We start from the raw sequence: 15,655 nt of genomic DNA, 5'->3' as shown, positions 1-15,655 counted from the left end.
CTGTTGACAGCTTTAGCTCTCCGTCATTTTTGTCTAAATCATAATTTATGCAAATGTTTCCCTGGTTGAGAATCACTGTAATTTGTGATTACTAGAGTAAATTGAATGAAGGAAAATGAGTATTTAAATAATGGACCCAAAATGTATGTATCAAAAGAGTGAGTAAAAGAAACACTGCTGGGCGACATTCTTTCGAAATCAAACATTTATTTGCTGAGAGCTTCTTAGTAACTACAGGTTTGGCAGCAACAGTAGGGAACAGTTTCACATGATACTTGGCTGAGTAACAGAAAAAAAAAGCAATTTAAGAAGAGGCTTTTGGCCACTTCACCCTCTTTCTTGGGCTTTTCATCTTCCTTCTTGGAAGAGGAGGAGGAAGGAGAAGACGAGGAAGAGGATGAACCCTTCTTATTTTTGCTCTTGGGCTGCTTCTTTCACTTCTTACTGCTGCTTGGGCACCTTGTCCTCAGGCTTTTGCTGGTCTGGAAACAAGAGGATGAATCACATTTAACATTTAAATGTTTAGCATCCTTTTTTGGCCCTTCAGCTTTCCTTTCACCTTTGTGCAATTCTACTCAAAGTGAGCAAGAACAGAACAAAGAGGAGATTTTCTTTTTTGTGATTGATCATTACATTGTGTAGTGTGCATGCAGTTACAGGGATGCAACGTGATGGCAACACATGAGTGCAGTTTAGTGACGTGATCGGCTTTAAAAAAAATAAATAAAAAGAATCGTTTGACAGTTTGGGAAATGTGCTTATTTGCTTTCTGGCGCAGGGTCAGATGAGAAGATAATCAGAGAGTGGTATCGACCTTCTCATCTCACTTTTGCGCAAATAAGCATATTTCCAAAAGTCCTTCGAGAAGTGATGTGGGGAAAAGATTTCACGTTTCACTCCGATTTTAAAAGAATACAAAAAGGTGGAAAAGTTGCCAATTAGAAAGCCTCTCAGTCAGTCGTTGACCCAGGACTCGACTAGGCGGTAGAGATAAATGTTTGAATCAGATCACAGCACGGACATGCTGGAGGCTTTGTCATTTTATTTTTTAAGGCTTGATCCAGAACTCACCGCTGTCCAGCGCATCTTCTATAGAAAACTCCGAGCTGTCGGGGAAGAGGAGGACAAGTATGCCAAGAAGTAAGAAACAGGTACACCAAGAAGTTTCTATTTCCCAAAATGTAAAACTATTTCTGTAAAAGCTCCATGGACCAGAGAAGAGCAGTCCATCCATACCAAATGACAGAAATGCCAGCGAAAATTTGTGAGAAATGAAATTTTGACTTTATTAGCCTTGTTTTCTATCCAAGTATCAATTTGCCCAGGGCAGAGCTGTGTGTGTACCCAACAACAGGATTTCCTTTGAGCCAATAGGATAGCGTCTAAAGCTCTCTGACATCACACAACCATCATGAAGTATCTCTGAGCCGTCGCCGCCGTCCTCACCTTTCGTTATCGGCGGTCATGTCTTGCATCAGTCGCTGGTAGTTATTGATTTCCGCCTCCAGCTTCATCTTCACGCACACCAGGTCCTTGTTGTTCTCCACGTGGCGCTCCACCTGCTCCCTCACCTCCTTCAGCTGCGCCTGCAGGTTCAGGATCCGCTGGTTGAGGGGGGACAGACGCTGATCGTTCTCCACTTTGGTGCTCCTCAGGGCCTCCTCCAGACTGTGGATCTGAAAGGAAGACACGCGGGAATTTGTGGTCATTTTTTGGAGTCCTGTGCTCACATGTTTGTTTTTTTGTCTTTGTACATTTGACCTCATGACTTTTCCATGCAGATCCAGGTGGCAGTGAGACCGATGACAGTTTGTCTGGCTTAAAGTAGCAGATTCACAGTGTAATGACAGGGCAGTCAGGAATGCTTGTGAGAAAGACAAGTACACTGCATGCGTTTTTTTTTTTATAATTATTCCTCCTGACCAGTGGTGGAATGTAACTAGGTACATTTACTCAAGTACTGTACTTAAGTACAAATGTTGAGATACTTGTACTTTACTTGAGTCTTTTCATGCCACTTTCTACTTCTACTCCACTACATTTTAGAGGGAAATATTGTCCTTTTTACTCCACTGCATTCATCTGACAGCTTTAGTTGCAAGTAAACTTCAGTTAAAAAAAAATATGAGAAATGAAACTACCCGACAACAAAATGATTAGACCATTACACACACAACTGGTTCTAGGATGTGAGGATGTTTCTGCATTGAGTACTTTTGGTTTTAACACTTCAAGTACATTTTCCTGATGATACTTACATATTTTTACTGAAGTAACATTTTCAATGCAGGACTTTTACTTGTAACAGAGTATTTTTTTTTTTTACAGTGTGGTATTAGTACCACCACTGTTCCTGACATGATTTTAAGATTTTGCTGTATACTTGTATTTTACGGCAGTGAGACATAGGTTTGTGCGTGGTTACCTTGCTGTTCAAACCCTGGCCCTTAATATCCAGAGATTGGGCCTGTTTGTGCAGTTCCTTGAGCTCGGACTTTCCAGAGTTCAGGACTTCGTTGTTTTGGGCCTCCACCACCTTGATGTTTTCAAACTGGAGACAGGGAGAGAGAGAAATGGGATGGTGATGGTGATGGTGTGGTGGACTGGAGAGAGAAAGAGAAGAAGAAAACAATGTTCCTGACTTTAGGAGCCCAGCAGGTAACGCACCTTGTTCTGGTACCAGTCCTCGGTGTCCTTCAGGTTCTTCTTGGCGAGGTTGTCGTACTGGGAGCGGATCTTGTCGACGATCTCAGCCAGGTTAGAGTTCTGAGACTCCATCTCCACGGTCACCTCCGAGTCCTTGATCTTCTCGCGCAGGACATCCACCTCCTAAAAAAAAGGAGCCGCGGTTACAAGTTGGCCTCCGTTTTTTTCCCACACAACTGCAATTTTGTTAGTTGATCTTGAAGTGTGCGTTTTTTTATTTGTCTCCGGCCTCACCTCTTTGTGTTCCTGCTCGAGGCGAGCGAGCTCCTCCTTCACCAGCTCCATCTCTTTCTGTGTCTCCATGCGGTTCTGCTTGGACTCCTCAGCAGTCTTCTTCAGATCCTTCAGGTCTTTTTTTAATTCTTTCTGTGCCTTTTTCTCATCGTCCAGCCTGTGCACGGGGGAACACCACTGACTCTTAGTGTGTTATTTTGGTCTAAATTGTAATCTGAATGATTAACTTTTGATTTCCTGACCCCCCCTCCATCTTTTCTTTCTCAAAGACCATCTTGTTTAAAAAAAAAAAAAAAAAGATTGCACGAAACTTACTTTTTCTTAAAGTCATCATTAGCCAGTTTGGTGTTGTCAATCTGGAGCAGCAGCTTGGCGTTGTCCTTGGTGATGTCTTTGATCTTTGGAGATGAATGCGTGATTTTACCGGTCATTTCGTCATTTGGATTCAAAAATGTATCAAAAACCCAAAGTTATTTAATTGAATTCTTCTCAGAAATAAAAGTAAGAAAGCAATGTGCTGACTGACCTTCTGCTTGAGGTTATCCAGGGGTTTTTCCACCTCATCCCAGTCGCGCACCTCGGGTGTTTTCCTCTTGGCCAAAATGTCATCAATCTGTTTCTCCAGATCGCCGTTTTCCTTCTCCAGCTGTCTCACCCGGTCCAAGTAGTCGGACAGCCGGCCGTTCAGACCCCGAAGTGTCTGCTTGTCGTCCGCGGGGGCGGCAGGCGCGGCCGGAGCGGGAGCGGCAGCCGCAGGTGTCGCTGGAGCGGCGTCTCTTTCCGTCTCGTTGCGCAGCACGTTACGCAGCCCCTCCAGGCTCGCCACGGACGCCCTAGAACCCCTTCCCCCTGCTCCGCCAAACATGCTGGCAGCGGTGTTCGAAGGCATGATTGAATGAGAGAGAGAGTTGACAGCGACAGAGAGCGTTTTCGGCTAGAGAGTCACTTGATAGATGTAATGGATAGGCTACAGGTAGGTTTTATACCTGGGGTTTTTTACGCATGAATCCGCCCCCAGCGGTGCCATTGGCTTCTGGTGCCCAGCACTCCTGGACAAACTGGTTCAGACTCAAAATTCAAGTATTTCATGTAGATCTTTTTGTATTTTTCCCTGGAATTTTGTACTTGTCCTCTCTTGATTGGACGCATGCAAAGTTTTGGGGGAGGTGACGGATGGTCCTTGTCCCCCTTAAAAGCAGGTGATCTGCAGGGATGCAGGTACCTTCGTCGCTCATCTGTTCAGTTCCTGGGTTTCTCCTCGCGGTTACAAACGGCAACATGTCTAAACCGAGAGACTACAGCAGCCAGTCCTACTCCCCGGGCAGCACGGGACCGCTCAAAAGCAACCCGAGTCAAAACGGGATCGACCCGTCGGGCAAATCCAGGGAAAAGGACGACATGGTTGGACTCAATGACAAGTTCGTCAGGTTGATTGACAAGGTGTGTAAATTTTTACTATTTGATTTTTTAGTTTATAATGGCCTAATAATAAATGTATTTATTTCGCGCACACACACAGTGGAGCTGCCCCCTCTTTTATTTTTTTTTATTGTATTTTTATTTATTTTTTTGTGCCATTTCTTGCATGTCTTATTTTCTGTCTTTGTGTTTCTTATTATTTCTATTTTTATTTATTTTTCTCTTCGCTGTTGTGTGGTGTGTTCCCACCTGTTCCCCCTTGGTGTTTCGATTGAATAAATTAATACAAAAAATGTATTTATTTCTAAATGAATAAACGTTAAAAAAAAAACATTAAGAAAAAACTAAGTCATAAGAACAGTGTTTAATGTATTGTATCCCCCGTTTATGGTGTTGTGTAGCCTATTAGCGGAATATTATTCTAAAAAATAAATATATTCCAAATAATTTATTTAATTCAATAGGCCTATGTTTAAGTCATTTTCATTGTTTTTAATGTATTTGTAATTTATTTAGTTTGATGTATCGGCTACTCATTTACTTGTTTGCTAAGTTTAGTAGACTATACAATTCAAAGTAAAAAAAAACAAGCCCATAATTTAGTGGAGGATATCGTATTTATAAAAAAAACTCTTCTTATCCTGGAGCATATGCCAGCTCTTTCTGCGGTAATTAATTCGACCTGAGGCCATGAAAAGTGTCTCCTTTTACAAGCTTCACTTCATGTAAAAACAATGTTGGAGGTACAAAGGACGCCATCTTGTGGATAATTCTGGTCTATTGGTCTTCAGTCCGTCAGGCGTCAACATGACCTGAAATAGGCTATGTATGGATTCAATGTAGACTACAGTGTTGTTTTTTGAGTAAATTGGATGGAACTAATACACAGCGTTTTTAAGTGGAAAATAAAGGGTGGGGAAACTACTACTTTGCACAGATGCAAAACCAGAAAACACAATTTGACATAATGCGCTATTTACCATTTCCCACACAATTTAACACAGGTGATATCGGTTGCGCACATATAGCCATTAGCTGTTTTTTTTTTCTTTTTTTTTTGTTTTTTTTTTTTTTTTTTTTTTTGTTTTTTTGGTTTTTTTTTAAAAAAGTGGCCAGTTTTTTTTACCAGGTAGCTATACCATCCCTCCCCGAATTCAAACACACACGGAAAGTTAAAAACAAAGAAAAGAAAAGAAAAAGTGTCTTCTCTGACAAGCTAACAATAGCAGTTAGTCATTTGTTGCCACTCCAAGGTTAATCTGATTATTTTAACATAGGTTTGGTTTATAAAAATATCTCGCAGCAGCTGGTGGGCATTTTAGGTGTTCCATCTCAAGTTTTTCTGCAGAAGACAGACTTTCAAATGTGTGCTGTAGAAGGTAACCCACATCGTTCATGGTGACCGCAGTTACTATCTCCTTTCAAAGAAATGCTAACGGCTGCCAACTATGAGCAAATGACAACAGTATTTGGCAAACAGCCAATCAAATTGCAGCAGGGCAATTAGCTGTGGGCATGCGCATTGTTATTCTCCCGCACTAAAAGCAAGAGCCCTTCACGGGGCATCTGGAGCCAAGTACAATTAAAACCGTAAGATATTTTAAGATTAGATTTTAAAACTAATTTATCCTGCCACCTACCTTAAACTGTATAGAAAATGATAAATAACATGATTTGTTTAATGTCATACATTAATCCAAAATTATATGAATTTATAAATTACTCAGTACCGCTAAAACCCCATGTTATTCTGTTGCCAGCAGGTGGGGCTACACCTACATATTTGGATTGTGCAAAACTTGGCATATAGCCACAGACCTGGCATTCCTCACATTTATTCTACACCATCACATGACATCATGGGACAATATTTTTATATTTTTATATATTTGTTTGCAGTTACTTTACTGTAAATGTAGCATATGTTTTGTTTTCTTCTTGGATTTCTGTTCACCATCTCCCCCCCCCACCCCCCCTCCCCCCCTCCACGTTGTCTGCCTCTGACTTAGATGAAACACCTGGAGGATGAGAACAAAAAGCTCGACACGAAGCTGAAGATCCTCAAGGAGCAGGAGGACTACGAGGGGAAAATCGACGACACGGTCAAGCAGCTGGAGAACGAGCTGGAGCAGCAGATTGAGAACTTGCTCCACGACCAAGAAAAACTGCATGCTGCACTGCTCAAGAACCAGGAGGAGGTGCAGGACACCAAGAAGAGGTCAGCGGGTCCATGACATAAACCTCCATCAACTATCAATATGTCCATTGGTCCTACCTGCACTATAGTCTTGTATAGTACAGTATAGTAGTGAAGTACTTGAAAGCAATACTTGAGTAAAAGTGCAAGTATCTTACCAGAAAATGACTTTGGTAAAAGTTAAAGTCACCTTTTAGAATATTACTTGAGGAAAAGTCTTAAGTCCTAACGATGTTTATCGTAGCCCACTTAAGTATCAAAAGTAATTTTCTGATGTTAAATGTACTTAATTATTAGAAGTAAAAGTAAATAAAAAAACTCCTCAATTTCCTCATAGTGAAGCATAATATGCAGGGTTTCCACATCCTTCTTTGAATGTAAAATTCAAACAACAACAGAATTTTAATTTTAAAAATCTGTGTCTTTAAATGAGAAAAAAGAAGACACATTAGATTTCCTGATTTGGGTAATATTATGTTACATGAAGAGAAGCCATTTCTGATTTCCCTGTTTTCCACAGCTGCAAACACAGTATTAGATTTATTGATCCCAAATTGGGAAATTTCATATACAGTACATATCAATATAAACCCAGAGGACTCAAAACTATGTCATTATTGCCACACAAATTAATTTCTCACACTTTATTTTCTGTATTTTTCAGGTATGAGGAGGAATATTTGAAAAAAACTGACCTGGAGAATGAGTTTATTGTCAAGAAACAGGTACTTTCAGCTTCTTGTGCTGCTTATATATCCAACCATTTAGAAAACATAGTAAACACTCTAATTCACTAATTCCCACATTTGAAATACATTATGGCAATAGTATTTTTGTATTATATCGCATACATACATGGGTTTAATGCGTATGTTTGTAACAGGATGTAGATGAAGGTCAATTGGAGGCAGTAGATCTGGTTCTGGAGCTGGAGGACCTGATTGGAAAACTGGAGTTCCTCAGGATTGGCTATGACGAGGTATTGATGGGGTTTCTTTTATTTTTTTATGCCTCTTTACCTCTGCTCTGTGGAAGCTACAACCTGTTGGGCCTGAAGGGGACATGTGACAATTGAACATAAAAGGAGTGAATTTGAAAAACAGAAGATGTTATTTTTTTTTCACACTAGCTCTGTTGTGCCCATGTCTGCCCCCTCCCGTAGGAGCTCAAGGAGCTGGAGTCGCACGTCCAGAATGCGACAGTGGTCTTACGTGACAACAGCAAACGGTCTCTGGACATGGACGAGATCATCGAGAATGTCAAGAATCAGTATGCCAACATGGCTGCCCGCAGCAGGGACGAAGCCGAGCACTGGAACCAGAAAAAGGTGGGGGGGGAAATTATACCCAAAGAATAAGACATAGTACTTAGCAGTACATTGTACTAGTACTTAGCAGTACATTTTACCATCTTTAAATTTTACAGCTTTTCTTAAAGGGAGCATGCCTATGTTCCCACAGCCCTATGTTCCCACATTTCTAAGATTTTTTTCCAAAAGTAGGCCCTATGTCCCTACATTTTCTTTCTTTTTTTATTTATAAATTTGTATCAGATTTCATCCCCCTAACCCTAAAAAATGTTGTGGGAGGATAGGGCTTAAATTGAAGGGAAATGTAGGAACACAAGACCTTATTTTGAAAATGTGGGATCATAGGGCCTAATTTTAAGAAAAATCTTTGAAATGTGGGAACATAGGGCCTAATTTTAAGAAAATCTTAGAAATGTGGGAACTTAGGGCCTAATTTTAAGAAAATCTTAGAAATGTGGGAACATAGGGCCTAATTTTAAGAAAAAACATAGAAATGTGGGAGCATAGGGCTTAATTGTCAGTGAAAAATTGTCAGTGAAAAATCAATTCTTAGAAATGTGGGAACATAGGGCTGTGGGACCATTGGGCTGTGGGAACATAGGGCTGACCCCTTCTTAAACCAGCTCTGTAGTTACCAAGAGACATGGTGAAATATGCCATCTTTTCCCCTCAGATGGATGCCATGGTCTCAAATGCAGGACAGCGTGAGCAGGAAGTGCGTGATTTAAGGAGGGAGATCTCAGACCTGGTGCGCCACATCCAGAGGCTCAACGGGGACCTGGAAGCTCTCAAAAGGAAGGTTGTGATCACAGATAAAACACTCCCAGAGTTCAGGTGTATAAGTACACACCCTGTCCATTCAACCAGCCTCTGATTTTCTCTTTTACTGTGTTTTTTTGTGTTAGGAAGAGTCCCTGAACAAGGACATCAGTGACGCGAGGACAGAAGGCGAAGACAACCTGCTGAAGGCTCGGGACGACATTTCCCAGCTGGAGGATGCCTTGAGACGGGCCAAGCAGGACTTGGCGGGACAGATCCGCGAACACCAAGCGCTGATGAACCTCAAGTTGGCCCTGGACATCGAGATCGCCACCTACCGCAAGCTGCTGGAGGGCGAGGAGCAGAGGTATGGGAGATGATGTTGCTGTCTGTTGTAGAATACATCATAAATGCATTAAGGCTCGCGCTAACAACGGTGTCTGTCTCTCTGTCTCTGATCCATCTCTGCGAAGAATGAACTACCATATGCGCCACGCAGGTGAGAGCCACTTTGTTACATTTTTCTGATTTGGTCGCTCTGTGGTGATTTTTTCTTTTTTTTTCTAAGGATACTAGAGACATATTAACATGTCAAAATATTCCCAGAGCAGCTGTAGCTTGATTTTTTTTGAATGAGCTGAAAACAGTGGTTCCAATTTCTTTTTTGGGGGGGGCTTCCCTCATTAATCAAATGTCTAAAGTTGAAATTAAGAAATTTACAAGAAAAAAAAGTTTGGAAGAAAGTCTGGTTTTCTGTCCCACTAATTATTTGGTGATCCCCCTTGGACTTGTCTTGGGACCCCTTGCGGGTAGCGCCCTTTATATAGAGGGCGCTACTTGTGGGGATCCAGACCCCCAGGTTGGAAAACCACTGATAAAACGTTGATTCATGTCTTTCAATTCAATAAAGCAACAAATCTTCCGTCAGGATGTTGCTCAAAAGAGTTCTGGTAAATGTAGATTTAGGAAATCACTAGAGGTACACGAGGAAGGTTGAGAGGAACACAAAACTAAATTTAACATAATGAGAACATATAGGCTTAAGATATATAAAAATTGGACATGGTTTAAAAAAAAAACAAAAAAAAAAACCTGCATCTATTTCATACATATCAACCTTTACATGATTGAGTCATGTTTTGTGTCCCACTAAAATAAAACCTCTCTTTCGCTCAGATTTCTAAAAACAAACCAACCAATCCAAGTCCTTACTTGCACGCAGACGTTCACTTGCCAAAGAAGCACCTCCTGCCAGAGAAGCACCTCCTGCCAGAGAAGCACCTCCTGCCAAAGAAGCACCTCCTGCCAGAGAAGCACCTCCTGCCAGAGAAGCACCTCCTGCCAGAGAAGCACCTCCCACCAGAGAAGCCACAAGCCCCAGCACCCACAGTCGTCCCGGTAGATACAGCTGTCCCGGCGGTGTACCCCGCCTTGAAGAAACGCCTGCTGATCCGGGTGGAGGTGGAGGCGGGCAGAGTCGTGTCCGAAAGCTCCCTTTATACTGAAGACTGACCGGCACTGTCCATCACACCTCTGTCTGCAGCATTAAATGAAATATATCCGCAAAATGTGAATAACAAATATTTAAATTAAGTAAAATTTGGAAGGATCGTCATGAAAGTGTATTTAAATGCAATAATCATGTTTAGTTTGTGTGCTTTCTGCAGTCTAATAACAATAACAATAGCTTCTTGGCAGGTCGAACGTCATTTTTCTAGAACTCGTGCTTAAAGTTGGAGACAGTTTGTTTATGTCGAGCAGTGCTTTTTAAAAAAGGGTTTTCTTATCTTTCTTTGCCTTGGCGAAGACTTGTGTTCCTGGTACTATCGGTGTATTTGTTTCAGCTTTCTTGCAGTTGTTTCTCTCATAGCTTTTTGAGCTTAATAAGATTTTGTCTCTGTAGAAAAAGAAACTGTGTAAAGGTTTCTTAATGATGTGAAAAATAAAATGAGGAACTGTTCTGATGCACAACATCTTGTTAATATCGGGAAGGATATTCACAAAGATAACGCTTCCTACACGAGGTCACATTAACGGGAGGCATACATGGATCTGGGGTAGAACTGAATGCTTGAAATGGCTTTTCATACTGCTTTGGAATTGTTCTCTTTCTCTCACATGTATCTGCACCTTTAGAACTCAAATAGGCTATAAATAAACAAAGCACCATGAACAATATGTCTGCTCTCTTTTTCTTTCACATAAACGCACAAGAGTATAGTCACTTAAAGAACGACATTTTGGGAAATACATTTTCTATTCCACTCTACATACTACATACATAGCCGGAGCCAGGAGACATTTACTTAGCTTAGCATAAAAGCCTGGAAAGAGGGGGGGAAACAGCTTGTCTGACTCTGTCCAGAGATACTCTATAACAGGGATCTTCAACAGGGGGTTCCGGGGGTCCTCAGAGTCACTGCAGGGGGGGCCTCTAAAATTATTGTTAATTTTGGAAAGTTCTTTTCCAAAATTAAAATGTCTTAACATGAATCCAACATATCATTAGCAAAAAATAAATCTCTGCTCTACTAAGGTAGCCATCCACAGATACAGTTAATACGGATTCACTGTGCCACAGGTATGTTTAACATTAAATGATGCCAACAATTATTATTTTAATAGCTTAGTATTCTATGCAGAAAAAAAGTGTGTATAAAGGCTTTAGGCCACCTTACACGCTTTTGTAGGCCCTGTTTAATATGCAACTTAATTATACAATATATGTAGTGGGGGGGTCCCTGCTCCCTCTCTCTTTCAGTTAAGGAGTTCTTGGTTTAAAAAACGTTGAAGACCCCTGCCTATAAAACATACTAATTAACACGGTATATCTTATCAAAAATGACAAATTCAAACTTTCAAACACGCAGAGTTTGTTACATTTGGAGCAGGCTATTTCCCTCCGTTTTCAGGCTAAGCTAAGGTATTGTAGAGACATGAGAGTGATATCAATCTTCTCATTTCACCCTCAGAAAGAAAGCAAATATATAGATGTAAAGAATCCAGACACAGTTAGGGCACAGTGTGTTTGTTTGTCAGAAGCTTTCCACATGATACAGGTAGCAGTCAGTCATTAGGAGTCCGACAGTCACGTCCTGTCTTCATTATTTCCTTCCTCCTCCTCCTCCTCGGTCTTATGGACACACGTATACACTGTTCCGATGTGGAACACTTGCTGGAACATGACTTAGCAAAGCAGGACAAGGACAGATAGTGTACCCTGACCCCATGATGATATCTCATCGCTCCTAATGTCCCATAACAGTTCAGACCTTGATTGCTCTTCAATTTAATTAAAGTCTGCTTCTCCAAATGAGCTTGTCTCTTTTCCACCCACGTACTGTATGTACACAGTTACTACCACACTTTGTTTGGGGGGGGAAACAAATTGCATTTCTGACATTATTACAGTCTAACATTGTTACAGCCACTTGATCACTGCTGCAACTTACTGTATGTTCACACTGTACAACTCCCATAGCATCTGTACCATCCCTCATTGTAGTAACATCTTCTTAACCTACTTTTACTTTACTTTAACTTCCATTTTTATTTCTTGCACGCTAGCTATGTTACTTCATACACTTATTGACTAGTTTTTTCTCACTCTTTTTTTTTTTTTTTTAACCTTAAATCTGACTGTGAGCAACTGCAACTTCACAATTTCAAAGGGGATCAATAAAGTATTCTCATTTCTCATGACACATATTCTGTGTTTAATCGAGTCTTGAATAAAAAAGATAATTTCCCTTGAGTGGAACTTTACAACAAATACATCTTTGAGTCTTCAAATACAGTTATTTGGAAGCAGCAGATGTTTCTCCGAAGCCTGCTTTTACAGTATTTAACCTTCCTGAAACAGTTTATCTAAATATGGAAGAAACTAACATGCACACATGTTTTTCCCTTCATAGTTCTTTCCTGCATGTTCTTGCTGAAGCACTAATGTCTCGTAGATGAATCAGGGGGGGTGCATCCCTCTCCCCTCTTCAGCTTGCATACTAGCATATAGATAAACACTAGTGAGGGAAGTAGGAGTAAACATTTCAGGGGAGGTGGGTGACAGATGGGGGACAATCTGTTACGATATCCAGAGCAGGCAGCACAAAGAGAAGTGAGGATATACTGTACATGTCTTTGAGTTATATTTAAAGGATGTACAACACTGATACGAGGGTACTTTATATAACCTTTCTTCCTAATGTTCTCAAAATGACAATTAACATTATAGGTATTATTATACAAGCGAAATATCAGCATGTTAGCATTGTGAACAAGTTAGCACACTGACGTTAGCACGAATGGTGCTTGTTTGAGACGATGGTTGGTTTTAATGTCGTCACTACACGTACTAACTTTCCTTCATCTTTTCAATTCTATCTCCTTATACAGTAATATTGTCCGCTGAATTATGAAAATGTCATGGAAAACCATCAGAAATGGGAAGCTACATACAGAAATGATCATTGCAAACCCAGTGTAAAACAATGCATGGACTTTTTTTTTTAAAGTAACATTGATAACTAAATTGTGAAAGAATCACTGCAATGGCCTTGGTCAATTTACTGTGGGCATCAAAGTGAGCATCATGATTTCTTCCAAATTAACCTTCATAAATATTCGTCGTTATTTTCTCAGACTGGCGCCTCCTCTGATCCCTGCGTCCTTCGCCTCCATCTGTCTCGGAGTTTCTGGAGAAGTTTGAATGCCGGTTCTGTGTACTGCCTGTTAGCTAGGCCGAGCACCAGCGGCACCACAGCCATGCTTCCAATGCCAGTGCATGACAGCACGATGTGAGTAGTGGAGCTCCACTTGGTGTCGCTGATCAAGAACGCTATGCAGGCGTGCATGTAAATGAGGTAGGGTACCCAGCATGCGAGAAACGTCAGCGACACCGCCACCACGCAGCGAGTGTACCGCATGTTCAGCCTCTGCTCTCGGTCCGAGGCCTGACTTCCCCGCTCCACCGATCGATGAAGGCGACAAATGTCTTTCAGCTGGCCTCGGGTGATCCATAAAACGCGGCCAGTCATGCCAGCGATGGTAAGAATAGCAGGTAAGACGAGCCCATACACCTCCAAGTAGATAAAGGCGTTGGGGAATACTCGCCTGTACGAGCAGCACGTGGTTTTGTTCGTTGAACAGTTTGAAAGAAGCGTTGTGTTTGGGCTACTTGCACAACAGCCGTTCCAATCCGGCCCTGTCCAGTTATTCCAACCGAAAGCAGGTAGGGATGCGTACAGAAGTGGCGGCGCCCAAACCACGAGACACGCCAGAGGGAATCTGCGATGCATCCACAGGTTGTTGTAGCACAGGGGGTCGACGATGCAAATGTAGCGCTCATAGTGGACCATTACCAGGTTGAAAAGGAACGCCAGGAAGAGGAAGTTTGGGAAAACGTGAGCCACCAGGCAGGAGCTAAAACTCAACGCCCGGTTCAGACCCATTAATGGTATGAACGGCAGCGCCACGCCGGTGCACAGATCTGCCACTAACAGGCTGAAGAAGAAGTAGTTGGTTGTGTTGTGGAGCTGGCGGTTCCAGGCGATGCCCAAGATGATGACGAGGTTGGCCAAGATGATGGCGGTCGACAGTGGTATGGTGATGGCAAAGATGAGCTGCTCCCCAGAGAGCAGAGCACGTGAGTAGTTCCAGTCCATCATGTATGCCGAATCTGCAGACTTCCTCCCCGTTTGCAGCCCGGCTCCACTCCCATCAAGGTACAGCTACCCTGCAGGGAAGGAGAAGCCAAGTTAAAAGTAGCGGCCGTGGCCACAGAAGCTGAACTGTGTGTAAGTAACGGTTAGGGTTAGATTTATGATCGAGCTTGAGGTTTTTGTTAACCTTTCTGGGTAAACATCTAGTTTGTTGTTATTGCTCAACAAGCATAAACAGGCTTGGACAAACGTGCAGAGGGAATGCAATTTGAGCGGAGATGAAAAATGAGATTTATTAGAAAATGTAGCGGTGGAGCAGAGTGGATTATCAGAGATGGATTGTGGCACCAAACCAGAAAGAGATGAGAATGATAAAACTGTCAGACTGTGAACGGGTATACTTTGGATGTTCAGGAATATACAGTTATAGAAACCTCTTAAAAATAATGAACGCTACAATCTTACAGTTTACATTCAGTTAAAGACAAGCAATGTTACCTCTCAAACAACTATCATTGGGAATAAAAAAAGAGAACCCCTCCTTATTGAAATAAAGGGAGGATGTTTGTATTTTTATCCACTTATATCACCTTTCCTTGAACACTAAAACAAACGTAAAACCTTTGTTAGCCAACAGCCGAGATAAGAGCACGTGAAATTCAATTATTCATCAGCTGGGACTCTGGAGTGACACCCTGCTTTGTCTCTGTATATTAGAACGTGATACATGTCCTGGAGGTCATAAAACTAGTCTCACTTTTCAATTCATTTCATTTTCATTTCAAGTCTGTTTATGCTCAAGGAAAATTCTCACAATGAACTACAATGTACTACTCATTCATGGTTTTATATGTCTATATGCGTTTATGATTACACTTTATGTCCATTAGTATTGTTTGCAATGTGCAATAATCTCCAATAATAAATATTGCAACATGCCAGTATTTCCATTGTCCATGTACATTTGCAAGCAAGCTCAATATAGGGAATTTTATGGTATCAAAGTCCTGTTGCAGTTTCAACAAATACTGCCTTTAAAGGGTCTTTAAAAGATGAATACACAGAAACAAATTGGTTTTTCAACATTACTGCTTAAACGCAGTTTCGGTTGCATTGTATGTTTTCTGCCTGGTTATGTCCTGCAACCCATGTCGTGTAGATGTAATATAGTAGCAATGATGCTACTTAAAACATATCACCAGATATACATAATGTTGCAAAATATGAACATTTTGAAACAAAAAAACAACAACAAGACTTTTACCTTTTAGGGATGATCAATCCAGTCATGTATGCTTTAGATTCAATAAAAAACTTAATAACTTTGAATAAATAACTTCGAGCCTGTTCCCCTGCATGCATCCATCCATAGGC

General features: G+C 41.3%; 3 protein-coding genes across 6 annotated transcripts; 1 reads left to right on the top strand and 2 right to left on the bottom strand.

The window, feature by feature from the left end:
* Positions 1–270: 270 nt before the first annotated feature.
* Positions 271–4,019, bottom strand: LOC120554138 (keratin, type I cytoskeletal 18-like). Of its 2 annotated transcripts, XM_039792775.1 has the most exons (8): positions 3,467–4,019; positions 3,256–3,338; positions 2,941–3,097; positions 2,668–2,829; positions 2,426–2,551; positions 1,447–1,676; positions 1,072–1,106; positions 271–482 (listed from the first exon to the last, which is right to left on the bottom strand). In XM_039792775.1, the coding sequence occupies exons 1-8, from the start codon at positions 3,827–3,829 to the stop codon at positions 442–444; spliced, it is 1,197 nt and encodes a 398-aa protein (XP_039648709.1). In that variant the 5' UTR covers positions 3,830–4,019; the 3' UTR covers positions 271–441. The 2 variants fall into 2 exon arrangements, with proteins under 2 accessions (XP_039648709.1, XP_039648710.1); XM_039792776.1 differs by lacking the exon at positions 1,072–1,106 and having other exon boundaries at positions 3,467–3,866.
* Positions 3,796–10,802, top strand: LOC120554137 (keratin, type II cytoskeletal 8-like). 3 transcript variants are annotated; one of them, XM_039792772.1, is made up of 10 exons: positions 3,796–3,913; positions 4,137–4,380; positions 6,369–6,577; positions 7,221–7,281; positions 7,440–7,535; positions 7,719–7,883; positions 8,539–8,664; positions 8,771–8,991; positions 9,098–9,123; positions 9,847–10,802. In XM_039792772.1, exons 2-10 carry the CDS (start codon positions 4,153–4,155, stop codon positions 10,134–10,136), a joined length of 1,422 nt encoding a protein of 473 aa, XP_039648706.1. In that variant the 5' UTR covers positions 3,796–3,913; positions 4,137–4,152; the 3' UTR covers positions 10,137–10,802. The 3 variants fall into 3 exon arrangements, with proteins under 3 accessions (XP_039648706.1, XP_039648707.1, XP_039648708.1); XM_039792773.1 differs by having other exon boundaries at positions 3,830–3,913; positions 4,140–4,380; XM_039792774.1 differs by lacking the exon at positions 3,796–3,913 and having other exon boundaries at positions 4,119–4,380; positions 9,801–9,985.
* A 1,572-nt stretch (positions 10,803–12,374) lies between these two features.
* On the bottom strand, positions 12,375–15,655 carry LOC120554136 (G-protein coupled bile acid receptor 1-like). The gene is made up of 2 exons (XM_039792771.1): positions 15,546–15,655; positions 12,375–14,355 (listed from the first exon to the last, which is right to left on the bottom strand). The coding sequence occupies exon 2, from the start codon at positions 14,285–14,287 to the stop codon at positions 13,259–13,261; it is 1,029 nt and encodes a 342-aa protein (XP_039648705.1). The 5' UTR covers positions 14,288–14,355; positions 15,546–15,655; the 3' UTR covers positions 12,375–13,258.

Source organism: Perca fluviatilis, chromosome 24 (genome assembly GCF_010015445.1).
Source record: "Perca fluviatilis chromosome 24, GENO_Pfluv_1.0, whole genome shotgun sequence".
Classification (NCBI taxonomy): Eukaryota; Metazoa; Chordata; class Actinopteri; order Perciformes; family Percidae; genus Perca; species Perca fluviatilis.
This window is presented reverse-complemented; position numbering and strand designations above follow the sequence as displayed.